The 24,105-nt window shown below is 39.3% G+C and overlaps 2 protein-coding genes across 2 annotated transcripts; both read right to left on the reverse strand.

The window, feature by feature from the left end:
* Nucleotides 1–5,146: 5,146 nt before the first annotated feature.
* Nucleotides 5,147–7,994, reverse strand: LOC134310336 (protein S100-A13-like). Its single transcript, XM_062991890.1, has 2 exons — nt 7,866–7,994; nt 5,147–5,281 (listed from the first exon to the last, which is right to left on the reverse strand). The coding sequence occupies exons 1-2, from the start codon at nt 7,992–7,994 to the stop codon at nt 5,147–5,149; spliced, it is 264 nt and encodes an 87-aa protein (XP_062847960.1).
* Nucleotides 7,995–16,652: 8,658 nt separating this feature from the next.
* On the reverse strand, nt 16,653–23,830 carry LOC134310105 (toll-like receptor 13). The gene is made up of 3 exons (XM_062991622.1): nt 21,269–23,830; nt 18,686–18,894; nt 16,653–16,779 (listed from the first exon to the last, which is right to left on the reverse strand). The coding sequence occupies exons 1-3, from the start codon at nt 23,828–23,830 to the stop codon at nt 16,653–16,655; spliced, it is 2,898 nt and encodes a 965-aa protein (XP_062847692.1).
* Nucleotides 23,831–24,105: the final 275 nt, after the last annotated feature.

A 24,105-nucleotide genomic window follows, 5' to 3' on the forward strand; every position in this document is an offset into this window, starting at 1 on the left:
CACCTAAATAATACCTGCTCTGTGGTGGTCTTGTGGGGGTCCTGACCATTGAAGAACAGGGTGAAAGCAGGCTAAAAAGGTATGTAGAGAAATATATAGACTAGTCAGTGAGTGTAGAAACTAGGAGGTGGTTTTATGTTATGGCTGATCAGTGTATATATACTATGATCAGGCATACACTGTATGTCAAAAAGTGTGTGTCTACCTGATCATGAGCTTGTTTAACATTGCATTCCAAAACTATTATAATGTAGTCCCCTCACCATTTTGTAATTATAACAGATTATGCTCATCAGGGATAGCTTCTTGTGAGATTTTGGAGGGATTTTTTTACTATTCACTCAAAGGTGAGGTCAGATACTGATGTTAAAACAATGTTAAATTCATGCTTCATAAAACACGTTTGGATTGCTGAAACCAGTGGATATGTGGTAGAACCAGCCCCGGTTCTGGACTGCTTTGCTTGGGGGGGCAGTAAAACCTAATGAGGGGGCATGTTGATAGTCATGTTTTTGAAGCCAGAAATATATCCAAGGCTTGATTTGTGCATGAATGATGACAGCCAAGCTATTGATACTGGCTTAAAGTGATGTATGAGGTAAAGAAATAAAAATGCATGTTTTCGAACTTAAACTTAAAACCCAATGATTAAAAAATACATGTTGATTATGTAAATGGAGAAAAAAGATTATCTAATTGTATTTCATTTTAATACGCCCCCTTAATTAAATTGCCATTACTAATAGAACAACTCTATTTCTTGAAAGGCTTTAATACAAATTTAAGTCAAAGCTGACAAATGTACCTACACACAGACTGAGAATATTCAAACGTGGAAATAGGAATGAGTGAGAATATTTATATTATTGGGAAATTAAAATATAAAGAAAACAAAAGAATGCTAATTCTGTAAAAAAAAAGTGTTTACCAGTATACCTGCCTCTCGCTCACACTAACAGAACATATACTGCCGAACTGAACTGTTTGTGGCAGTCTGCCGATTTTTATATGACTCAAAGAGCCAATCAGGAATAAGCAAGGAAATATCTTCACACTGTAAAACAAAATGCATTTTTGTGATTGGTTCAGAGATAATTTTAAAAATAGCCGTTGCTTGCATTGTGCTTGGGGGGGCAAAGACACAATTTGGGGGGTCAATGCCCCCCTCAGAACCCCCCTAGCGCCGGCCCTGGGTAGAACTGTCTCTAACCATATTAAATGAGTATATATAACTGTCCAAATGGTTCAGGCAGAATGTACACAGACCATTTTATGAGTAATTAATCCAGATCATTCACACGGTTTAAATATTTCAGTGCTTAGCTGCTGTGCGTCTTGTTCCTGAAATTTGTTTGAGCGAGTGGCAAGTGGAAACATGTAACTGAGAATTTTGCAACTTATGTGAGTTAGTGTGGCACCACACCTTTGTATCCCAATGTTGCTTAATTGTACTTTCTATCCCACACTATGTATGACTCGGCTGAAATTTTAGAAAAGGACCCTGAGACAGGCCAGGTAACGGGTGTGGTACACAGTAATCTTATTAGGGCCAACTGTAGCATGCTTCAAAGCCATAAAGTTTTGTTTGTTTGTTTATTAGGATTTTAACATGCAAACTCCACACAGAAAGGACCCGGACCGCCCCACCTGGGGATCGAACCCAGGACCTTTTTGCTGTGAGGTGACAGTGCTACCCCCACTTAGCCACCGTGAAACCCTAAAGTCATAAAAAGAATCTGCTTTGGGGCTTCCTTACAAATGCTGACCAACATTTTGCATAGAACTGCTGAAGGTTGGATGGGCATATCCATAAGCGGCTAAGCCTCTCTGTTTAAATCCATGGCAAATGTGAAGATATGGCTGCTGGCTTCACACGTATCAGATAAGTATTATGATGGTTTGTGGCTATTTTTGACCAGCATGGGTGTCAGGCAACCAGCAGAGATCGCCGAGTATGTTCAGATCGAAACAATGCAGAAAGCAGAGTGAATAAACACTTACTCACTTACTTTCTTAACTGCTTATCCAATTAGGGTTTGCACTGGAGCCTATCCCAGCTTTTCAATGGGCACACAGTAACACCCTGGACAGGGCGCCAGTCCATCGCAGGGCAGACACACGTACACACACACACACACACACCCATTCACCTATAGAGCAATTCAGTGTCTCCAATTAACCTGACTGCATGTGTTTGGACTGTGGGAGGAAACCGGAGCCTCCGGAGGAAACCCACGCAGACATGGGGAGAACATGCATCTTCTTGCTGTGAGGTGACAGTTAGGGGTGGGCGATATAATATCGTTCACGATAATACCGGTATAGTTGTAAATTCGATATGGTTTTTGCCATATCGCGATATTGTTAGCAAACAAGCGCGACACTCGCTCTCAAGCACGTAACAGGGAAATAATGGACAGAGTGTAGTACTGGAGTTAGCACCGAGGACAAACTAGTCCCTAAAAGCCGAGCTACATCACTAGTGTGGAAGTTTTTCAGATACAGAAGGTCGGACAAAACGTGCAAAAATACTGTAACGACAAAAGGTGGCAACACATCAACTTTATTTCAGCACCTAAAGCAAAAGCACCCACGTGACTACGAGGAGTGTCTGTCACTGCGTGAGACAGAGAATGATGTGAGAACAAAAACTGTCAGTGAACGAACAGAATACACAGGTTACCACACAGGTTACCACACAGGTTACCATCTGAGAATGTTTAAAACACAAAAGCGCTAAGCGGAACACTTTCCTTCACATATGAGCATGGAAACTGAATCACTGAGTCAATGAGTCAGAAACAACTCTTTTCAGACGAATTATTCATTGGAATCGAATCAGAAAACTGTGCTCTTATCTATGGTAAAGATTCATTCGTTTTGCTCACTCTGTGGGCAAAACAACTCTGGTTCAAGAGATTCAGATGTATAAACCAATCAGAACTTCGAATTCAGATTCTGGGCGGAATTTCAAGCTCTCTTTTCATTGGTTGCTGTATAATTGACAGCTATTCATTTTGCAATGATAGCAAAGCACGATCAAATATTAATCAGGATTTTTTCGATGCTCATTTATTTGAAGTAAAACGGACAGTATAAATGTGATTGTGAGATTCTGCTGGTTTGTTTAATATAAATGTTGTCAATATGAATACAAATACAGCCTGTAATAATACAAAAAACACTGTAATTAGTCAGAATTTATCAGAACTACAATGTTTTGTGTTTTTAAGAGAACTTATAAACATTATAAGGTAAAATACGACCAGTGGTCTGCCATTGTACTTTAAGTTTACATTATATCGTATCGTATATCACCACTTCTCAAAAGCATATCAAGATCTGAGTTTTTTAGCCATATCGTCCAGCCCTACTGGAAGTGATGCTTAATTTAATGTACTGTACATTTAGTAACATTTGTACCTTAGACTTCCTGAGTGTCTGCAAAACAAAGGTGTTTTTAAAATAAACTTTTTAAAAAAGTGTTCTTATATATCGCTAGTGAATATCGTTATTGCAAAAATATCCCAAAATATTGTGATATTATTTAAAGGCCATATCGCCCACCCCTAGTGACAGTGCTACCTACCGAGACACTGTACCGCCCTGTGCTGTGAATATTATTATTGTAATTCCAATCTATTTGTATCCAGTTCCCCATCTATAACTTTAGACCTCCACCATGACCAGTGAGAACTTCAGATTATCACACGCTCCCTCCAACACATGCTCAGTCACTGACTGCTTCCTTTCATCTGCCAGAGACAGAGTCAGACAGAGAGTGAATGACTAATTTGTTTGCTATGATTGTCACTTCACGTTGTCATACCTTAAAAAGTAGTTTCGGGAATTGACTTGTTTTCTGAAAACTTAGAATTTAAGTAAAGTCAACTTACTTCATGTTGAATTACTAAAAAACATTTTGTGTAGGACTGACAAACAAAAGACAGCTACTACTGAACACAGACCCAGGCTTTGGTATTTGAATCTGGTATGCTGAACCTCAACGAAAGGACTCTTAAGAAAAGCATGTAGCTTAATTTAATTAAACCATTTAATGTAATATTCCTCAGGACACTTGAGATTTGTTTAATCGTTTCAACCACAAAGTAAAAAATAAAACACGACACAGACCACATGTTATTGCTACTAAAACATCAAAATTGATTAGTGTATAAGAAAATGTAAGTAAATATGTCTTCAAAATAAACAGCTGTTGAACTGTAAGATGTTGAACTGTGAATGCTGGGAGACCTATGCAAATTCGAAAAAAAAAAAAAAGTAGAGTAAATGAGATTCTGTTTAATCGGTTTCATTTATTTAATCATTTATATGGCCGCTCAGGTGGCGCAGCGGTAAAACATGCTAGCACACCAGAGCTGACATTTTGAACTCATCGGTTTGAAACTCGGCTCTGTCATCCGGCAGACTGGGCACCTTAATGAACAATGATTGGCTGATTGACAGGGTGGGAGCTGGAGCAGGCTGGCTGGTTGATGGCGCCTGCACAGAGTCAAGGAATAAAGCCTTGATCAGGGTGTGGCTCTCTGTACACATAGCTGATCCGCATACGAACTTGCCTCGTGTGGGTAAAAAGATGCAGTCGGCTACTGCGCATGTGTTGGTCAGTCTCGCTGTCCTCAATCAGGAATGGGGATCAACATTGGTCAGAGAGGAGGCGTAATGCAATCAGTTAATTGGAAACGACTAGATTGAGAGGAAAAATGCAAAAAAAAAAAATATATATATAGTAATTTATACTTGTGGGTCCTGTGAAAGTCCTGACCATTAACGATCAGCATGAAAGGGGGCCAACAAAGTATGCAGAGAAACAGATAGACTACAGTCAGTAATTGTAGAACTACAAAGTGCTTCTATATGGTAAGTGGAGCTGATAAAATGGACAGTGAGTGTTGAAACAAGGAGGTGGTTTTAATGTTATGGCTGATTGGTGTATAGTGTATTAAAAAATGTAGAAATGTGAGGGTTTTTATCTATTTTTATTTGTCTTGGAAATAAACTAATTAAAACAATTTATAAGAAAAGCGAAGTATAAAACTACTGGTGAACATCAAAACTCAAAATTCAGAATGATTGTGAATGGTTGTAATGTAAGAAGCTTATAAATAAATACAAGGAAGAAAAGTTATTTGGTAAAGCCACCCGTCAGTCTGGCCAGCTGGCCAAGAAACTGCCAGAACTCCAGAAAGCTTAGCTCTCCATCGTTGTTTTCATCCACGGAGCTCATAAGCTTTTCAACAGTAGATGACTCACTGACATTCTGCAGAAGAGGAAAAAAATAATTACACAGAAGACTGTAATTTAAAACATCTTTTTCTGCTGGTGCTAAAGAGCTCTTTTTGTAAGCCTAGAATTACAGGCCACACAAACTCCTCTTCTCAACTGTTCACGATGACTTTTTACTGTGACTATTTACAGTGGAAAAAATATTTGTATCTGTATCTGTCATTGCATATTCACCACAATAAACAGTCTCATACTACACAAAGAAAGAATACACATATAATAAAAAACAGTAAAAAATACTAATAAAAAGTGTGTGCAGCTATATGAAAATATACTTTTAAATAAATAACTTATTTAAGTAGAGTTGCAAGGTTTTTTTTTCTTTGTGCCAGTATAAATAAGGTTAGTTTGGCAAGTTAGTTTCGACACCTTTTTAACCATATATAGAACATAGTTTTTCCCCAAGGTTAAATAAACACCAAAGTGATATTGTATGCTGACAAAAATGGGTCCGGATGGAATCCAAAAATCATCAAAAACAGGTCTGCTTTAGAAACTTAGAAACTGCTTACTCATGGTAACTTTGTCCACTGCCAATCAAGCTTCACATTGCACTGAGCTCAAAGGCCAGCATGTAATTGAGAAGCATTTGTAAAGTTTGATAATTCTGACAAATTTTCTGCCTCTGTTCCTTAGCAATAAACCACTGTATAGTCATTGAGTGCAGTAAAATAAGCCTTATATATACTGTATATATATATATATATATGGGCACACATATCTGTTAGTCACTGATGAGGTATAAGGAGTCCAAAAAGGTATATGACAGAACTTTTTTATTTTAAGTTTTTCACCCAATTCTCCCCCCAATTTAGTCATATCCAATCATCATATGGCATTATGCTTCCTCTCAACTGATGTTGACCTCCACCCTGATTGAGAAGAGCCGTGACAAACATATGCCCCCTCTGACATGTGTGCAGTAGCCAACTGCATCTTTTCACCTGCACAAGGCAAGTTCATATGGATCAGCTTTTTGTACGGAGAGACACACCCTGATCCACATTATCCCTCGACATCAGTCAGCCAGCAGAGGTCGTAATTGCATCAGTAATGAGGAATCCCCTCCAGCACCCTGCCCTTGAACAACAGCCAATCGTTGTTCATGTAGGCGCCCAGCCTGCCGGATGGCAGAGCCGAGTTTCGAACCGACAAGTTCGAAATGTCAGCTCTGGTGTGCTAGTGTGTTTTTACCACCTGAGCGCCATTCAGAATTTTTATAACACCAAATTACTAATATAGCATATTTAGCATAACTACTATTATCCAGTCATGCCATGACATATTGTACATCTCTAACAAGTGTATAAATATCTTTGACTTTAACTGTACAAACATTTTAAAAAAAATTTTAATTTTTTTTTTCCTTACTACTGTGTCTTAATAAACACTGCTGCCAGTTGTTGCCTCAATGGCCAATGATGACTGCAGGCCAGTACATACCTCATTCTTTATTTTAGTTTAATTTTATTAGGAATTTAACGTCATGTTTTACACACTTTGGTTACATTCATGACAGGACAGGTACTGTAGGACTGGTTACACAAGATTCATCAGTTCAAGTTTAATATCAAACACAGTCACAGGCAATTTTGTATCTCTAATTTACCTCACTTGCATGTCTTTTGACTGTGGGAGGAAACCTGACATACCTCATTCAACATGTCTAAAGCTGCTGGCTGGTTCTTTTCAGCAACCAGCACTGGGTTCTTACAAAAAGTAATGCTATGCACTATGTGAGCTCTCCACCACTCATGTAGGCCTGTCGACCAGTACCAGAGATTTCATATCGCAGAGGCAGCAAGAAGAAACTACATTAAACGGCCAAAACTGCATCTGGAGGATGCTTAGCCGGGTAAATAGAACTTGAGAACATGAGTACCGCGCATTGATGAGCTAGTGTAGTAGACCGCATTGCCACCCAAGTGATCTGTATTGTACATGTACATTTTCTTTAGCTACGACTTCTGGGATTTCTTGAATTATCAGACTCTTCTAGTCATTCCACAAAACATTAATTGGGGTAATGTCTGGACCCAGACTGGAGGCCAGTTTTCTGCTCAAAAGTCTATATATCTAGCAAAATAATATAACCACATAAATCTTGTTTAAGTGTTTCTTTTTAAATCATTATTTTTAAAAATATAAAGTATAATCTCAATCATAGCCATGCTATTTTTTTGAGTGCATTGTACACGAGGGGTCATAAGGTTGCTATACACTGCCCCCTGGTGACTCCAAGCTGCCACTACCATTATTTTGCCAATCCTGATACTGTATAAGAAACTGCCAAAAGTCACGTGATCCTTCTAGGTTGGTATGTGGTTCAGAAAAGTATTCCACACTTTTGCTAATACTGCCAGGCCCCTAAAGTTTAAGAACCACCATTCTCTGCCACCTCAATAAATACAAACAGAAAATACCATCTTAAAGCACAACATTTGATTTGTAGTGCTCTACACTGCACCTGGTTATCATTATACACAAGAGTTCATGAAAAGATTCAGTGAGCATCTTTAAAGTTTGTTCAACAGCTTAGATTTTTACTTTAAACATACCTTGACGAAGTTTGGGAGCTGGCAAGTGAGCAGGTTCTGCAATTCATCTTTGCTTAGAGTGTCTGCTGATCCTTCCTTCCCAGCAAAAGCCTTAAACTGGGACAGTATAATGTTGATTGCAGCCTCCATTGAATGAATCAATGCTTGTGGCAGACAAGAAGGCTAAAGAACAGCAATTAAGCATGTTTATTAGTTTATTTAGAAATAAAGTACCCCTTAACACTCACTCACTGTCTTAACCGCTAATCTAATCAAGGTTGCCTGTTGCTGGAGCCTATCCCAGCTTTTCAATGGGCGCAAGGCACACAGTAACACCCTGGACGGCGCGCCAGTCCATCACAGGGCAGACACACATACACACACTCATACACACACCCATTCACCTATAGGACAATTCAGTGTCTCCAATTAACCTGACTGTGGGAGGAAACCGGAGCTCCCGAAGGAAACCCACGCAGACAGGGGAGACCGCCCCGCCTGGGTATCGAACCCAGGACCTTCTTGCTGTGAGGCGACAGTGCCACCATGCCGCCCACCCCTTAACATGTATTTATTAATTCCTCTTTAAACGTGCTGCATGTTTGTTAGGTTTGCAGGTTTAAGGATATACCCTGTATAAAGTGACATACCCATCAGACAGCATCACACTCACATATAGGGGTGAATTAGACAGGTTCTGCTATGTACTGGCATTTTTCAAACATGATAGGAAACTGGAGTATCTGGAGGAAATCCTATGTACAGGTAGAACATGCTAAATTTACACAAACAGTCTCCAGAAGTAGAGCCGGAACCTGGATCACTGGAGCTATGCAGTGCAAATGCTACATGCTGTTCCTCCATGTCCATGTACTGCATTTTAAACCATATATATAATAAAATATGTATAATATCTCTCTAAAGAAAATTCTAAAAATGGCCCAGAAACATCAGTACACACTGGAAAAATCCCAGAATCTAAAAATATTTAATGCCAGATAAAATATTCTTACAGGACACAAATGACTATATAACATTTGCTTGTGCATGGCTGCTTCACTTTACCAAATACTGTTAGCTCTGGTACCCTCCGGTGGCCATGTGTACCCCCCTACTGATATTTTTTTCCATCGTCTTGACAGCAGTATGGGGAATCTCTTCAATTATGACTGTGCACAGTGCAAGGTCCATAAAGACATGGTTTACTAAGCTGGTTGTGGTTAAACTTCAGTGACTTCAGTGGGATGAGCATAGGTGGGTACCGCTGCTGCCTCACAGCAGAAAGGGCCTGGGTTCAATTCCCAGTCCGGTCTTGTGGAGTTTCCATGCTACCTTTGAGTTTGCATGGTTTTATGCTGGGTGCTCTGGCTTCATCACACAAGTCCAAAGACATGCAGTCAAGCCAGTTGGAGCTGTGTGTGTGTGTGTGTGTGTGTGTGTGTGTGTGTGTGTGTGTGTGTGTGTGTTTCTGCCCTGTGATAAACTGGCGACCTGTCCGAGGTGTTTTCAGCCTTTCGCCCTATGAACAGACCCACTGCCAGTCTAACATTAGTTGAACTACAAAAACTCAAACATAAAGTCTTACTCATAAACACAAACCTTACAGAAAGCCTTCCTAGACGCTAGTAGAGGCTGCTTTAGCTGCACACTATTTCCTGGACCTGGACCTTGACCACACAAAGGCACAGTCATGATGCATAAGACAAAGGGCTATTTCCAAAGTCTTGCCGCAAAGTTAAAAGCAAACAATTTCTTTCATATAACTGAATTTATAAACACATCTCAGCAATGGGTGTGGTTAAAAAGTCAAAAAAATAGAAGGATGTCCCCAAACTGTTGGATATGTAGTGTATATTACACAATGGTAAAAAGTCAAGACAAATTTAAACTGCCATACATGATAAGATATAAAACACAGTAAAAATGAATAAAAGTGATTTTAATAAGAGAGACTCACCTGAGAAAGATTCCTGCAGATGATGGTAGCAGAACTACACATGGACAGATACTGTTCTTTGACCTTCTGTTTATATCTCCTGTAATTTTCCAAATATGTAATGCAATTGATCATTAACAGTGATTTCTTCACCATGACTAGTTTGCTCTCTGTTCTCAGATTGCACATGTTTTCCATGATGCCCAAGTTAAGGAAAAAAACTGTTTTAATTATTTAAAACTCTCTGTAAATGATTTAATATAGGTTTTGATCTGCATGTCTGTAAAGCTTTTGTTTAACCTCTTTTCACTTTGCGATTAAGTATCTGTAGCTGTAGTGTAAGCCATATTTATTTATTTAATTATAAGACAATACTAGCAAATTCTTAAGGTAAAAAACACTTAAAGCTTTTGGTCACCTATATATGGATGCCCATATTTTTGCATACAACTATATTGTTACTTTTAATTTTGTTTACCTCTTGTTTCAGAATATAGCAAACCATACATTTCTTTACATTTAAAAATGATGTTTTAAATGAATTTCCACTCAGTGTATGTTTTAATCTGTGTAGGGCGATACACAAAATACCAACAAAAAATTCCTGAACATCTGTTGGCATACACTACATGGCCAAAAGTATGCAGGATCCTTCCTTCCCAGCAAAAGCCTTAAACTGGGACAGTATAACGTTGATTGCAGCCTCCATTGAATGAATCAATGCTTGTGGCAGACAAGAAGGCTAAAGAACAGCAATTAAGCATGTTTATTAGTTTATTTAGAAATACATATTTTTCACATTTTTTATTGTTGCACTGTAGTACACTTTATAATTTATACTTTATAGTTGATACTTTATAATTAATCTAAAGATGCATGAGTACCGATACTGGTATCAGGTATTTGCCTGGGGGTGTGTGCTGGAGCCTATCCCAGCTTTTCAATGGGCGCAAGGCACACAGTAATACCCTGGACGGGGCACCAGTCCATCACAGGGCAGACACAAATACATACATACACACACACTCATACAAACCCATTCACCTACAAAACCCACGCAGACAGGACCCGGACCACCCCGCCTGGGGATCGAACCCAGGACCTTCTTGCTGTGAGGCAACAGTGCTACTCACTTAGCATCTGTTGGCATACACTACATGGCCAAATGTAGTTCCGGTACTATACGGAACACAACTCAACGCTGATTGGACTACGATATTCAGAGGCAAGACAGACTGTCCAGAACAGTCACAGCTAGTTTAACACTGGTTGAATGTGATAGAAAAATTTCTTCCCTTTCGCCCTTCGGTGGTGTGTCGCTCAATCGCCCTAAGGAACAAGCCGCCCATGGGGGGAACCTTATTGAAAATTTCAAATAAATTCTTATTGAAATGTTGAAATGCTTATACTAGCAGGATTTGCACTTCTTTTTTCTGAAATGAATAATGACATTGCACCATTTTGCCCTTATGTATTTTAATTTGAATGTATACTCAGTACATCTAGATCTTATCATACACACAGATCCAAGTAATTTAAGAACTTAAGAAAGTTCTTAAAAAAGAAAGAAAAAAGAAAAAAAGTTTCCCTACTTTCTTTTAACCACAAATAGCTATAATCAATGTGTATACTATAGAACACACTGACCAAATAATTTCTTTTAGTTTATATGTTTTTAGGTATTTTAAGTGAATGCAATTTTTTTGAAGACCAAGAAACTAAATTTCATGACAGCTTTGCAGTTAACAATGTTAAATTGGTGCTCATGTGGCTTAACCTTTAACCCACCATAACAAGCTTTAGCAGTGGAAAGTTGCTGTACATATACGACTGACTGTGTCCGAGAAAGGAAAAGCGAAATGAGAATTCACCTACTTTGACTTCTACTGTCTAGTCAAAGCGACAACGCGAGTTGTTTGCAGTTCTCCTTGACCAGCGTGGATGTCATGCATGAGGAAAGGTTGGCAATGCAGTAGAGGGAGGAAATACAACTATTAAAAAAATAAATAAATTCATAAAAAATAATGCTGAAGAGACATTTGGTTCAAATATGGAAAAGCATCAGACTTAAATAAGAGAAAGAAAACCATAGGAACAATTACAGTGTATGAAACTGTATAATTTTGCATACTAAGATAGATTTTTTGTTAGCAATAAGCCATAAACATTCGTGTTTTTCTGTGTATAATGTATCACTTACCCTACTTTCACCAGACAGCATGAATGTAAACAATTAACACTGTTCACATTATCCATCATCCTCATTCATCTACTGCAGGTTTAAAATTAACCCATATTTCCACCTGCATGCATGATTCTTTTGATAAAACTGTCACTAACCACCCTTACAAAAACAGAACTACACATGATTACAGCTTTGCACATCCATCCGCACATTTTTTATTGTTGCACTGTAGTACACTTTATAATTTATACTTTATAGTTGATACTTTATAATTAATCTAAAGATGCATGAGTACCGATACTGGTATCAGGTATTTGCCCGATACCGCGCTCATTAACTTGTACTCGTACTCGCAAACGAGGCTCCGATACTAAACATCCGATACCGTGTGCCTAGTGCGCGTTATGCATAGTTCACACTACACCATTTTTGCCCTGATTTTCGCTCGGTGACTGGTCGGCACTCGGGAGCAACTCGGGAGCAACTCAGCAGGAGCAACTCGGCGATCAAAACTTGGCTCTTGATCGCCAAGTGTGAACTATCCAACAACTCGATCCGACCGGCTCGCCGAGTTTTCTAGCACGTCAGATCAGAGCGGTAGAGAGAATCTACGGCTCTGCGTCAGATATCTGATCTGAGATGTGCGACTGGGAATGAGTGACATGTCGAACAGCCAAGTAGAACGCAGGATACGGTGTGAGGGGAAACACAGGAGAGGAGTGTAAACAGGTGGGAGAGGGGGATAATATAGTTTATATCAGAATACACCGGCACACACACACGTTTTACAGTATTTCTGACCTGATCGTTCTCTACAAAACATAACAACAAAACACCAACATTGCAAAAATATTTATTAACCTCCAACTCACTATAGAACAATCCATGCTATTCGTGTTGCCAAATCCACTCAGATTCATTTATTTTTCCTCCTTGATTTCATCACGTCAGCGCACAAACACTTTGATCACTCGCTACTTGTTGACGTGCATTTTTGGACGTGGTATCATTAAACTTCTCGTCACTTCTCACGTGTGTTTTTGTTTAAAAAAAACGGTATTCTAAATAGGTATTGGTATCGGTATCAGTATCGGCAAGTACAAAAATACATGTACTTGTACTCGGTTGGGAAAAAATGGTATAGATGCATCCCTAAATTAATCTATACCAGCCTTACGATAGATACCAAAATAACACCTCTATATGTACCCACAGGCCCTGTTGTTGTACTTGTTTGTATAATGTGAATCTTTATAGTGTGTACTATTACTTTTGATCTATGTAACTTGCTACTGCAGCCTTAATTTCCTTCGGGATTAATAAAGTATCTGTCTGTCTATCCATCCATCCATCCAACCATCCATCCATCTATCTATAATTATATACATGACAATGTTGCCTATAAGCAGCCCTTAACAACTGGTGTTGGTCCAATCTAGTTGCTTTTTTCCAGCTGGTCTTCCAGTCTGACCTGCTAAAGCATCTTAACCAGCATCCACAATTACTTTAAAAATATCACAGAAAGGCTGAAATGCAGGAATGAAGGTATAATAACAAATAAAATGAAGCTACCCAGACAAAACATGAAATATTTTGGGTTCCTACTGTTTGCAGTAAAATAAAAGTCAACGTAAATTTAAGAAACACATTGCACGCACGTATGCACGTTTTCCATACTGTCTCAACTTGGGTTGTACTTGTTTGTTGGTTTTTATTAAGTTTGGTACTTATTAAGTACGTTTTAAAAATGTAAGTTATTTGTCAAACACACACATTTGTTGCCTGTGGAAAACAATGAATGTGGGTTAAATAATTTTGCAAGGCACTACATTTAACCAAATATTACTTGTAGATGTTATACATTTCATAACAAAGCAATAAGCAAAAAGATTATAACATGAAAAAAGAACATACAGGAAAAAAGAAAAACCAAAAAGAAACTACAATTGTTGAACCAGAAGGCCACTGCAAAAATAAAATTAAACTAGAATGCATTTCTGCTGTTAAATTTGTTTAGTTTGTTTAGTTGAGAGCTTGGGTGGCACTGTGGGTGAAATTCAAATTCCAATCTCAGCAGTGCTACCAACCTGGTCGAGCGTCCAACAGATACAATAACTTGTGTTTGAGGAGGCAAAGATCAGGCACTGTCTGTAATCTCTGTCACTGTAATATGCAATCTCCATGTCTCACTGAGGCATGAGGCATGGGAGAGGTCAGTCCTTGGTCCTCCTGTGGCCAGGTAATGGTGAGAGTGGTAAAGCATTGCCATACGCAACATGGAATTGGAAACGAATAGATTGTGGTGATAAAAGGGAGTAAAATCAACAACAAACAACATTGTTTGTTACATCTTCTGTTAAATCTATTATAGGTTTAAAACAGAATATTCAAACAAATAATGGATTAAATAGCTTTTTTTAATAAATCATTTTTTAATTCTTAGAAATTGTAACTGGAAGCATGGTTGTGTTTGTGTAACTAAATCTAAAATCTAAATTAATTAAATCTCAATTCACAAAACTTAACATTTAATAACACCAAATTAACTAAGCAAAATATATTTACACCCTAGTTGCTAACCTTATTATTGTTATTTGCAAGGAGGAACTGAAGAAGAAGGCTGTATTCTGTGATACCTTAATTTCCAAATGTAGAAATGTGGTTGCTGTCGGTGCGCTTGATAACCATGAAAAATTCACTGCATGCACAGCAATTAATAGTAACAACTTTAAACAATTTAGAATCTGGAATTTCATGTAATGTTAAAACATTAAACATGGGATGCAACTCTGTGTAGGCTATCCAGACAGTGTGCTTTAATACATGTGAAGGATTTAATCTCAAGACCTTTAAAACTTACAAGACAAAGCACTATTGCGTCTAGAATGCTCTGTATGTATGCACTGATGAAACAGACTACCCTGGCTTGCTTTTTGTGTTCCATTTAATTAAAAAATGTGTTCACTGAGGCTATGTTCAAAGCTCTATGAAGTTCTGTCTCACCAAATCTGGCAAACTGTCTTTATGGACCTTGCTTTGTGCACAGTAGGCTGAAACAGGAGGGCTTCCCCAAACTGTTGCCACATATAACATTGAGTCAATGCTGTGTAGAGTTTGCATGTTTTCCCTGTGTCTGTATGGGTTTCCTCTGGGAGCTATGGTTTCCTTCCAAAATTCCCCTAGATTTGAGTAACTGTGTATGAGTGTGTTTGCCCTGTGATAGATTGGTGACCGGCTCGGGGTGTTTGCTACCTTTGCTACATTTGAATGAATCACCTGTACTCCCAAGTGCTGTGGTGTCCACATACTTTTGGCAATATGCAAAGTGCATACATATGTGCATACCTCTTTGAATTGGTAAAAAATTTTTATGGATTCTGAATATTCGATTTAAAAACACGTCTTTAGTTGCTTGTGGCTGTAACCATCAGTTCTCAGCAGCATCCTGTAGAGAAGTAGGGGGAAGAAATATATAGACCTTTAGATAGTAACAGGCTGCACTCAGTATATACTCCATAACATTAAAACCACCTCCTTGTTTCTACACTCATCGTCCATTTTATCAGCTCCACTTACCATATAGAAGCACACTAGTTCTACAATTACTGACTGTAGTCCATCTGTTTCTCTACATACTTTCTTAGCCTGCTTTCACCCTGTTCTTTAATGACCAGGACCCCCATAGGACCACCACAGAGCAGGTATTATTTAGGTGGTGGATCATTCTCAGCACTGCAGTGACACTGACATGGTGGTGGTGTGTTAGTGTGTGTTGTGCTGGTATGAGTGGATAAGACTCAGTAATGCTGATGGAGTTTTTAAACACCTCACTGTCCCTGCTGGACTGAGAGTAGTCCACCAACCAAAAATATCCAGCCAACAGCGCCCCGTGGGCAGCATCCTGTGACCACTGATAAAGGTCTAGAAGATGACCAACTCAAACAGCAGCACTAGATGAGCGATCGTCTCTGACTTTACATCTACAAGGTGGACCAACTAGGTAGGAGTGTCTAATAGAGTGAACAGTGAGTGGACTTGGTATTTAAAAACTCCAGCAGCGCTGCTGTGTCTGATTTACTCATACCAGCACAACACACACTAACACACCACCACCATGTCAGTGTCACTGCAGTGCTGAGAATGATTCACCACCTAAATAATACCTGCTCTGTGGTGGTCCTGTGGGGGCCCTGACCATTAAAGAACAGGGTGAAAGCAGGCTAAAAAGGTATGTAGCAGTAATTGTAGAACTACAAAGTGCTTCTATATGGTAAGTGGAGCTGATAAACTGGACAGTGAGCGTAGAAACAAGGAGGTGGTTTTAATGTTATGGCTGATCGGTGTATACTGTATACTGCATACTGCATACAATAATGGAGAGCAGTGTGTGACTCTCTGTATGTGATACTGCCCTCTGTGAAACACAGTGTGTGGTAGGTGAAAAGAAGTGGCTGTGACTGCGCTTGTGTAGGAGGATGCACATGATAGCCTGTTCTCCTTGGTTGGTGTGGGGGTTTGCAGTGGCAGAGGAAAAATTCAACTGGGGAATTGGATATGACTAGTTTGGGAGAAAAAATTAAATCAAAATAAACAGGATGTTTAACAAGCTCATGATCAGATGCCCACTACTTTTGGGCATATAGTGTAGGTAATGGTTTTGGATCGCTAATTATCGCACATAACGAGGCTATGAATTATTAATTACCGTCTCTCCATCAGCTATGTTTTGCCTCAGTCTTTCCCAGAAGTGAGTCCTCTCTGCTTCGTCCTGTGGCCAGTCCAGATATGTACGTGATTTTACCAGCTTAGCCAGTCTGTGAATAGAAATAACACTGTTTAATATTTACAATTATAGTATTTCTTTATATATATACGTATATATATATACATACTGGTGCTGGTCATAAAATTAGAATATCATGAGAAAGTTGATTTATTTCAGTAATTCCATTCAAAAAGTGAAACTTGTATATTATATTCATTCATTACGCACAGACTGATATATTTCAAATGTTTATTTCTTTTAATGTTGATGATTATAACTGACAACTAATGAAAACCCCAAATTCAGTATCTCAGAAAATTAGAATATTACTTAAGACCAATACAAAAAAAGGATTTTTTGAAATGTTGGCCAACTGAAAAGTATGAACATGAAAAGTATGAGCATGTACAGCACTCATTACTTAGTTGGGGCTCCTTTTGCCTGGATTACTGCAGCAATGCGGCGTGGCATTGAGTCCATCAGTCTGTGGCACTGCTCAGGAGTTATGAGAGCCCAGGTTGCTCTGATAGTGGCCTTCAGCTCTTCTGAATTGTTGGGTCTGGCATATCGCATCTTCCTCTTCACAACAATAGATTTTCTATGGGGTTAAGGTCAGGCGAGTTTGCTGGCCAATTAAGAACAGGGATACCATGGTCCTTAAACCAGGTACTGGTAGCTTTGGCACTGTGTGCAGGTGCCAAGTCCTGTTGGAAAATGAAATCTGCATCTCCATAAAGTTGGTCAGCAGCAGGAAGCATGAAGTGCTCTAAAACTTCCTGGTAGACGGCTGCGTTGACCTTGGACCTCAGAAAACACAGTGGACCAACACCAGCAGATGACATGGCACTCCAAACCATAACTGACTGTGGAAACTTTACACTGGACCTCAAGCAACGTGGATTCTGTGCCTCTCCTCTCTTCCTCCAGACTCTGGGACCTTGATTTCCAAAGGTAATGCAAAATTTACTTTCATCAGAGAGCATAACTTTGGACCACTCAGCAGTCCTTTTTGTCTTTAGCCCAGGCGAGACGCTTCTGACGCTGTCTCTTGTTCAAGAGTGGCTTGACACAAGGAATGCGACAGCATTAAAAGAAATAAACATTTGAAATATATCAGTCCAGTCTGTGTGTAATGAATGAATATAATATTCAAGTTTCACTTTATGAATGGAATTACTGAAATAAATCAACTTTTTCATGATATTCTAATTTTATGACCAGCAACAGTTTATATATACAGTATATATATATATATATATATATATACTGTATATATATATATATATATATATATATATATATATATATATATACTATATATATATATTCCTCAATTTTTTCAATTCCATATGGCAGTTCACTTGCTGCATGCGCCACCCCCATACTGGCTGAGGACAGCCACAGACTCTGTTTACCTGTCAGCACCAGACTATCAAAGAAAACTGTACTTTATATGGAGAGTCACGCTATGCCCTTAGTAAATCATCCACCACTCATGCAAGCTCCTCAACCAGACTACAGTGCAATGAAGCCTTATCAATCTCCCTTCTTCCAATTGTTGTATTTTTGTTGTATTTTTCAAGGCCAGTTGTGCCTGTTGGACATCCAGCCTTATCAAACACTACACAAACACTACATGGCCAAAAGTATGAGGACACCCCTCCTAATTATTAAGTTTCGGTGTTTTAGCCACACCCATTACTAAAAGTGTTTATTAAAAGTCCACATACTTTCAGCCGTACAGTGTATGACTGAAGTACATTTGTTCCAAGATCATTTAAAACAGAAATGTGACACATATTGATTGGATCCTCAGCATGTAGTACTTCTCACATGTAGTACATGTAGTATCCAACCTCAGTTACAACACAACAGCACTGAGTCTTTATGTGTGAACAATATCACTGCTTAATTATCATGTTATTATAGTATCACAATAATGTCAATGGTCTTACCGGTGAAAAGCACTCAGCTCGAAGGGCGAGATGCGCTCAAGAAAGATGAGAATGAGTCGATGTTTTTCTTCTTCCAGCAACCGATACGTGGCCACTCGCATCTCAAAACTGCACCAGTCGCTCCGCAGATACTGACGACTAAGTACACAGACTGTCCGCCGGCTTTCGTAGATGCAATCGCCAATGTTATCCATAATTCCTTTTCCAACCTAAACAGAAAACTTATGTTTACACATGGACAAGGCACACATTCATTCAATATTTATTTATTTTATTAGGATTTTAACGTTATGTTTTACACTTTTTTTTACATTCATGACTGGACAGGTAGTTACAGGTTACACAAGTTTCATCAGTTCAGGTTCAATGTCAAACACAGTCACAGACAATTTTGTATCTCCAATTAACCTCACTTGCATGTTTTTGGACTGTGGGAGGAAATCAGAGCTCCAGGAGGAAGGCCATGCAGAAAGGACCCAGACTGCACCTGGAAATCGAACCCAGGACCTTCTTGCTGTGAGGCAACAGCGCTACCCACTAAGCCACCATCAGGTTAATGTAGACTCTTAATGTTTTTAAAGAAGAGTTACAAACATACTTTAACAAATTCACTTAACTGGACAGTAAATATGCTGTCTTTATTAATTAAAATAAATGTAACATATTCAGAATAGATTTGGATATGACCAAGCAACATGTTTTAGAACTATGGGCATTATTATAATGTGACCCCACTTTCTTCTAAGAGACATTTTTCACTATACTGAAATGTCCATGGGAATTTGTGCCTATTTAGTTGAAAAAGCATTTTGATGTTGAATTAAAGGGCCTGGTTCACAATCGACAATTCAATTAATCCAAAAGGTGTTTAAAGGTTAGAGTCAGGCCAATAGAGTTCAGCTTGATCATCTGTTGGAAATGTTGTGACTGATCGGCCAGCTGTACTGCTGGGGATGTAAGTGGTGATTAAGCTGTACAAACTCTATTTAATACTAGCCACCTTACGGAAGCTCTGTTGGCCAAAACAAGAATTTGATTTGTGGTATGCATAAAGGTCCATTTATGGTCAGTACGGTGTACCTTTGGGGTCTGTGTACCTTTGGTCATTTAATTTTCATTTCGAAAACCATTACTGAAAAACAGGAAATGGGCCATTTCTGGTTTTGGTTCCATTGTCAGTGAAAAAAAAATAGCTTCCTTTTACAGTTTTACAAACTGACCACAGAATCAAATAACAAACCAAAATGAAATAAAGGATAGTATTTTATTTATTTAATTTTTTACTTTACTATCACTGCAACAGGAAATAAATGCACAATGTGCATGTAAGTTACTGAAGCATAGAATGCAGGCTTATAACATACATGTGGCAATTAAAAAAACAAAGATGCATCAACTGTTGTTCTGACATAGTAGTAAGCTATTTTAATTTTGTATAGGTGTTCATATATTTGCTCTGGCTGCAAAATAAATTAATTGATATGGGGAAGGGATTCCCAAACTAGACTCTATCCTTCAATGGGGGACATCAGTGTTCACCAGGACAAGGACAAGAGTTGGGAACCACTGCTTTAGTTGATATAGGTTTGGATAGGCTATAGCCCAATGACGTTCAGTTCCAGTCCTGGAGACATGCTGTCCTGTAGAGGTTCATGAAATTCTTAGCCCAGTACACTTGATCAGGTTCATGAAGAGTTTCACAATTTCCTCATAAATTAGAAACTGTGCAGGGCTGTGGGTCCCCATGACTGGCATTAAAACATCACTGCTATAGCCTACACCCATCTCCCCACCCCTCTTACAGCTACTCACCCCCTAAAAACTGTCGCTACTGTACAAATGCCCATTTAATTTTTGAACTGCAACATATATGTATTGTTCCCATATTCTGTGCTTTAGTCACCATACGTGCCCACTGCACATTTACTTCCAGTTAAAGTTATGGGAAATAAAGACGAATAAAATATGATCCTTTATTCCATTTTTGTTTGTTTATTTGATTTTGTGATCAGTTTGTGAAATTGTTAAATGAAGCTTTGTTTACCCGGACAATAACAAAACCAGCAACGAGAAACGGCCCATTTTCCTGTTTTGCTATGAAGTTTTTTGAAATTAAAATCAAATGACAAAACGTACATGGACCTTAAATCCTTTCAGTTAACCTGTTTAGACTAAACAAGTATAAATGTTCAGTTCCATTACTAAAGACCAAAACATTCTGATATGTTACGGGTCAAACAGTGGTTAAACACACTAGCAAATCTCAGCTTTGCTACATGTACAATGATTGGCTTGTCCGTTGGGTCGGATGCCTCTGCTGGCTGATCGATGGTGTCTGCACAGAGACAGGGATAATGAAGATCAGTGCGTGACTCTCCATAGACAAGACTGAGCCCCATATGAACTCGCAGGTGAAAAGATGCAGTCAGCTACCGCACACTTGTCTGAGGGGGCGTGTGTTAGTCACAGACCCCCCCTCACACAAGAGTGGAAGTCAGCAACAATAGAGATGGTTCAGACAATGTGTTCACTTGGTAGCCTTATGTCTACTATTACCTGGAAATGGCTTTTAATAAGACTTACCTCAAAGTCTCTATGGTGCAGGCACAGTCGTAGCCTGGGCTGGCCTTGTTCCTCCAGCCTTGGGGCCATCTGTTCCAAGACCCATGCTTCATCATGGCTACTAAAGGACACAAATGCGTCATACTTCATGTTCTCCTCCGGTATCAGCTCTTCCTCTTCTTGCCTGAGTCTTGGTCTTCTCCTCCACCTTCCCTTGCCAAACTTTCTTTCCAGGTAACCTCTTAGCCGGAAGAAGAGGACCACACATGGCCAGTAAGCAAAGCGATAGCTAACAGCCATTGACAGGAGAAGACTGATACATACGGCTGTGCCCAGATAGCACAGGTACTGAACGTCAGTCTGACATAGCTTTTCCATGGTGTTCAAGAAATTAAGTTTTTGATAATGCCAGACGCATTGCTGCCGCTGCATATTGATGACCTGCGCCCTTGTGTTTTGAGCCCACTCTAGGAACCAGCCATTCTCACAATCGCAGTGGAAGTTGGCTTGGTCAAGTACGACAACTGAGAGAAACGGCTGAAGATTGGCATCAAAGATCCCATCGTGTAATATCAGAGGGCTGTCACTGAACAGGCGAAAAAGCTCTAGAGAATGCAGATCCCTGAACATCTCCTTCATCAGAAAACCCAGGCGGCAGTTATGAAGTACAAGGGTCTGCAGGTGGTTTAGATTGTGGAAAATAACACCAGGGTTGGTTCTGTTTGCGAAGTTAAGATTGACTAGTTTAAGACGCTTAAGATAAATCAATTGATTGATCTGTGTATAATCCATGGTGAACATCTCAGGATTACCTTTTATTTCTAAAGATTCTAGATTTGAAAAATAGGGCACAAAAAAGTCATTCTTACTGTAGAAAGTGCTGCCACTCAGTTTAAGCTCTCGGACGGATTTCAAAAATATAGAATCCCTATCCCTAATGGAAAGCATAGTTCCATTTAGCTCAAATATCAGGGTTCCATTAGGCCGTCCATTACCAAAATGGATATTAGTTCCAACACCGGCGTCAATGCTGAGACGTTGTAGATCTTTTGGAAATCCATAAAATAACAAATTTAGGTGCAAGTCATACATATAAACCAATCGTCCCAACGCCAGCTCACGCAGCGCTTCCTGGTTTCTAAATGTCCCTTGCTCAAATTTATAGATTATATTGTCATCAAGAAGCAAGACTTCCAGAAATCTGAGAGACACAAAATCATTAGCAGCAAGCATTTTAATTCTGTTCGAGTTGAGTTTAAGAACCTTAAGACTATGCAAACCGCTGAATGCTTCAGGTTCCAGAGTCTGGATTTGATTGTGATCGAGAAAAAGTTGGTCGAGCATTGGGGTGCAAACGAACTGGTGCGTTTTGACCACTGTTAGCTGGTTATAATAAAGACCCAGGATAGTTAAGTTCCACACAGTCCCATTAGCAGCATCACAAAACGGGGCACTATTTAGTGCCATTCCGCCCATGTGAACAACCTGCATTCCTTCTACGCTTCTCCAGAATGCAAAGTCCAGTCGCTGAACTTTTGAAAAATATATAGAAAGCTCCTTTAGGTCAGTTCCACATGTTCTCAAATCATCCATGGTCAGAGAATCGAGCACTGTATAACTTAGCGAGAGAGATTTCACATTCAGGTTAGAAACTAGATGACACAACTCCGAGATGCTCGTGGAATGTTTTTGGATTATATTTCCAAACAAAACAAAATTGCTCACCTTTCCAACTCCAGATTCCCAAATTGTTCCAAGCCACACTCCACAAAAATCTAGAGAAAGGCTTGACAGATTCTGAAACACAGCCAGAGAGTCCGCCTCAATTGTTTTGATACATTCTCCAGTAAGCTCTAGGTTTTGTATCCCGGCAAGCACGGATGTAGGCCACGGCTTTAGCCATGACGGACAGCTTCTGTTGGTGATCAAAGTCATGCCATAATTATTTACAGTTAGGTTGGCCAAGTGAGAGATTCCATTCGGAAGGTGACAGAAAACCTCACCAAGGTCCTGAACACAGGGTCGTATCAGAGTCAGATCAACTAAACCGACTAGATCATCGAATGTGGAATTAGGAAAGTTATCCAATCTCACTCCGATTAGAGACAGTTCCATTACTTGATCCAGTCCAGCAAATACAGGAGCTTCCAAGGTTACATTGCTGCAGTTGCTGGAACTGAAAGCAAGTGTGAGATATCTGAGGTTCACAAGGCCAGAAAAGGCACCAGACTGAACTCTTTTACAGCTTTCTGTGTGTATTACGAGAAATTCCAGAGTTGCGAGGTGTGAGAAAGCATCAGCTGGAATTACCGTAGCATCACTGTAGATACAAAGAGACCTGATTCCTGATTCAACCTCGGCGAGATCTGTTTGGAAGTTAGAGATTTTGCATTCGCTGTAAGGTCCAAGTCCTGGACTAAAACTGCAGCTAAATCCACTTCTAGCATCTTTGAAGAGATTCTCATCGTACGAAGTACAGTGCTTATTGATGTGAGCAGTGACCGCACAACACATGCCAAAATACAATATCAATCTCAACGAGGATGGCGGAACACGCACAGTTGATCCAGCAGATTCTCCCATATCGTAAGCCAATGAGTTCTTCATACATACCAGATTCAAAACCCTTGTTTAAATAGTGAGATATTTCATCCTTTGCTGCTGCAGAACGAAGTCTCAGACTAACATTTCCTTGAGGTCTTTAAGAGTTGGGTAGATTTTTCACTTCTGTTTTTCTTAAATAGACCTACAAAGAACATGTTTGAGGGAGGGATATGCAGTGGGTTAATGTACCACCCACAAAGCAGTTTGCAAACCATATTCCCAACCACAGCCGTCAGTGGAAATCCACTTAAACC

This window comes from Trichomycterus rosablanca, chromosome 3, assembly GCF_030014385.1.
Source record: "Trichomycterus rosablanca isolate fTriRos1 chromosome 3, fTriRos1.hap1, whole genome shotgun sequence".
NCBI lineage: Eukaryota > Metazoa > Chordata > Actinopteri > Siluriformes > Trichomycteridae > Trichomycterus > Trichomycterus rosablanca.

What these genes read in the sequence shown, in the direction of transcription:
- LOC134310105 (XM_062991622.1), bottom strand. Translation starts at nt 23,830, where the DNA reads ATGGGAGAATCTGCTGGATCAACTGTGCGTGTTCCGCCATCCTCGTTG. An exon ending in TGCACCATAGAGACTTTGAG is followed by an intron (nt 18,895 to 21,268) that starts GTAAGTCTTATT and finishes TTTTCTGTTTAG; the next exon opens with GTTGGAAAAGGAATTATGGA. An exon ending in GAGCTGAGTGCTTTTCACCG is followed by an intron (nt 16,780 to 18,685) that starts GTAAGACCATTG and finishes TTCTATTCACAG; the next exon opens with ACTGGCTAAGCTGGTAAAAT.
- LOC134310336 (XM_062991890.1), bottom strand. Translation starts at nt 7,994, where the DNA reads ATGGAGGCTGCAATCAACATTATACTGTCCCAGTTTAAGGCTTTTGCT. An exon ending in AGCTCCCAAACTTCGTCAAG is followed by an intron (nt 5,282 to 7,865) that starts GTATGTTTAAAG and finishes CCTCTTCTGCAG; the next exon opens with AATGTCAGTGAGTCATCTAC.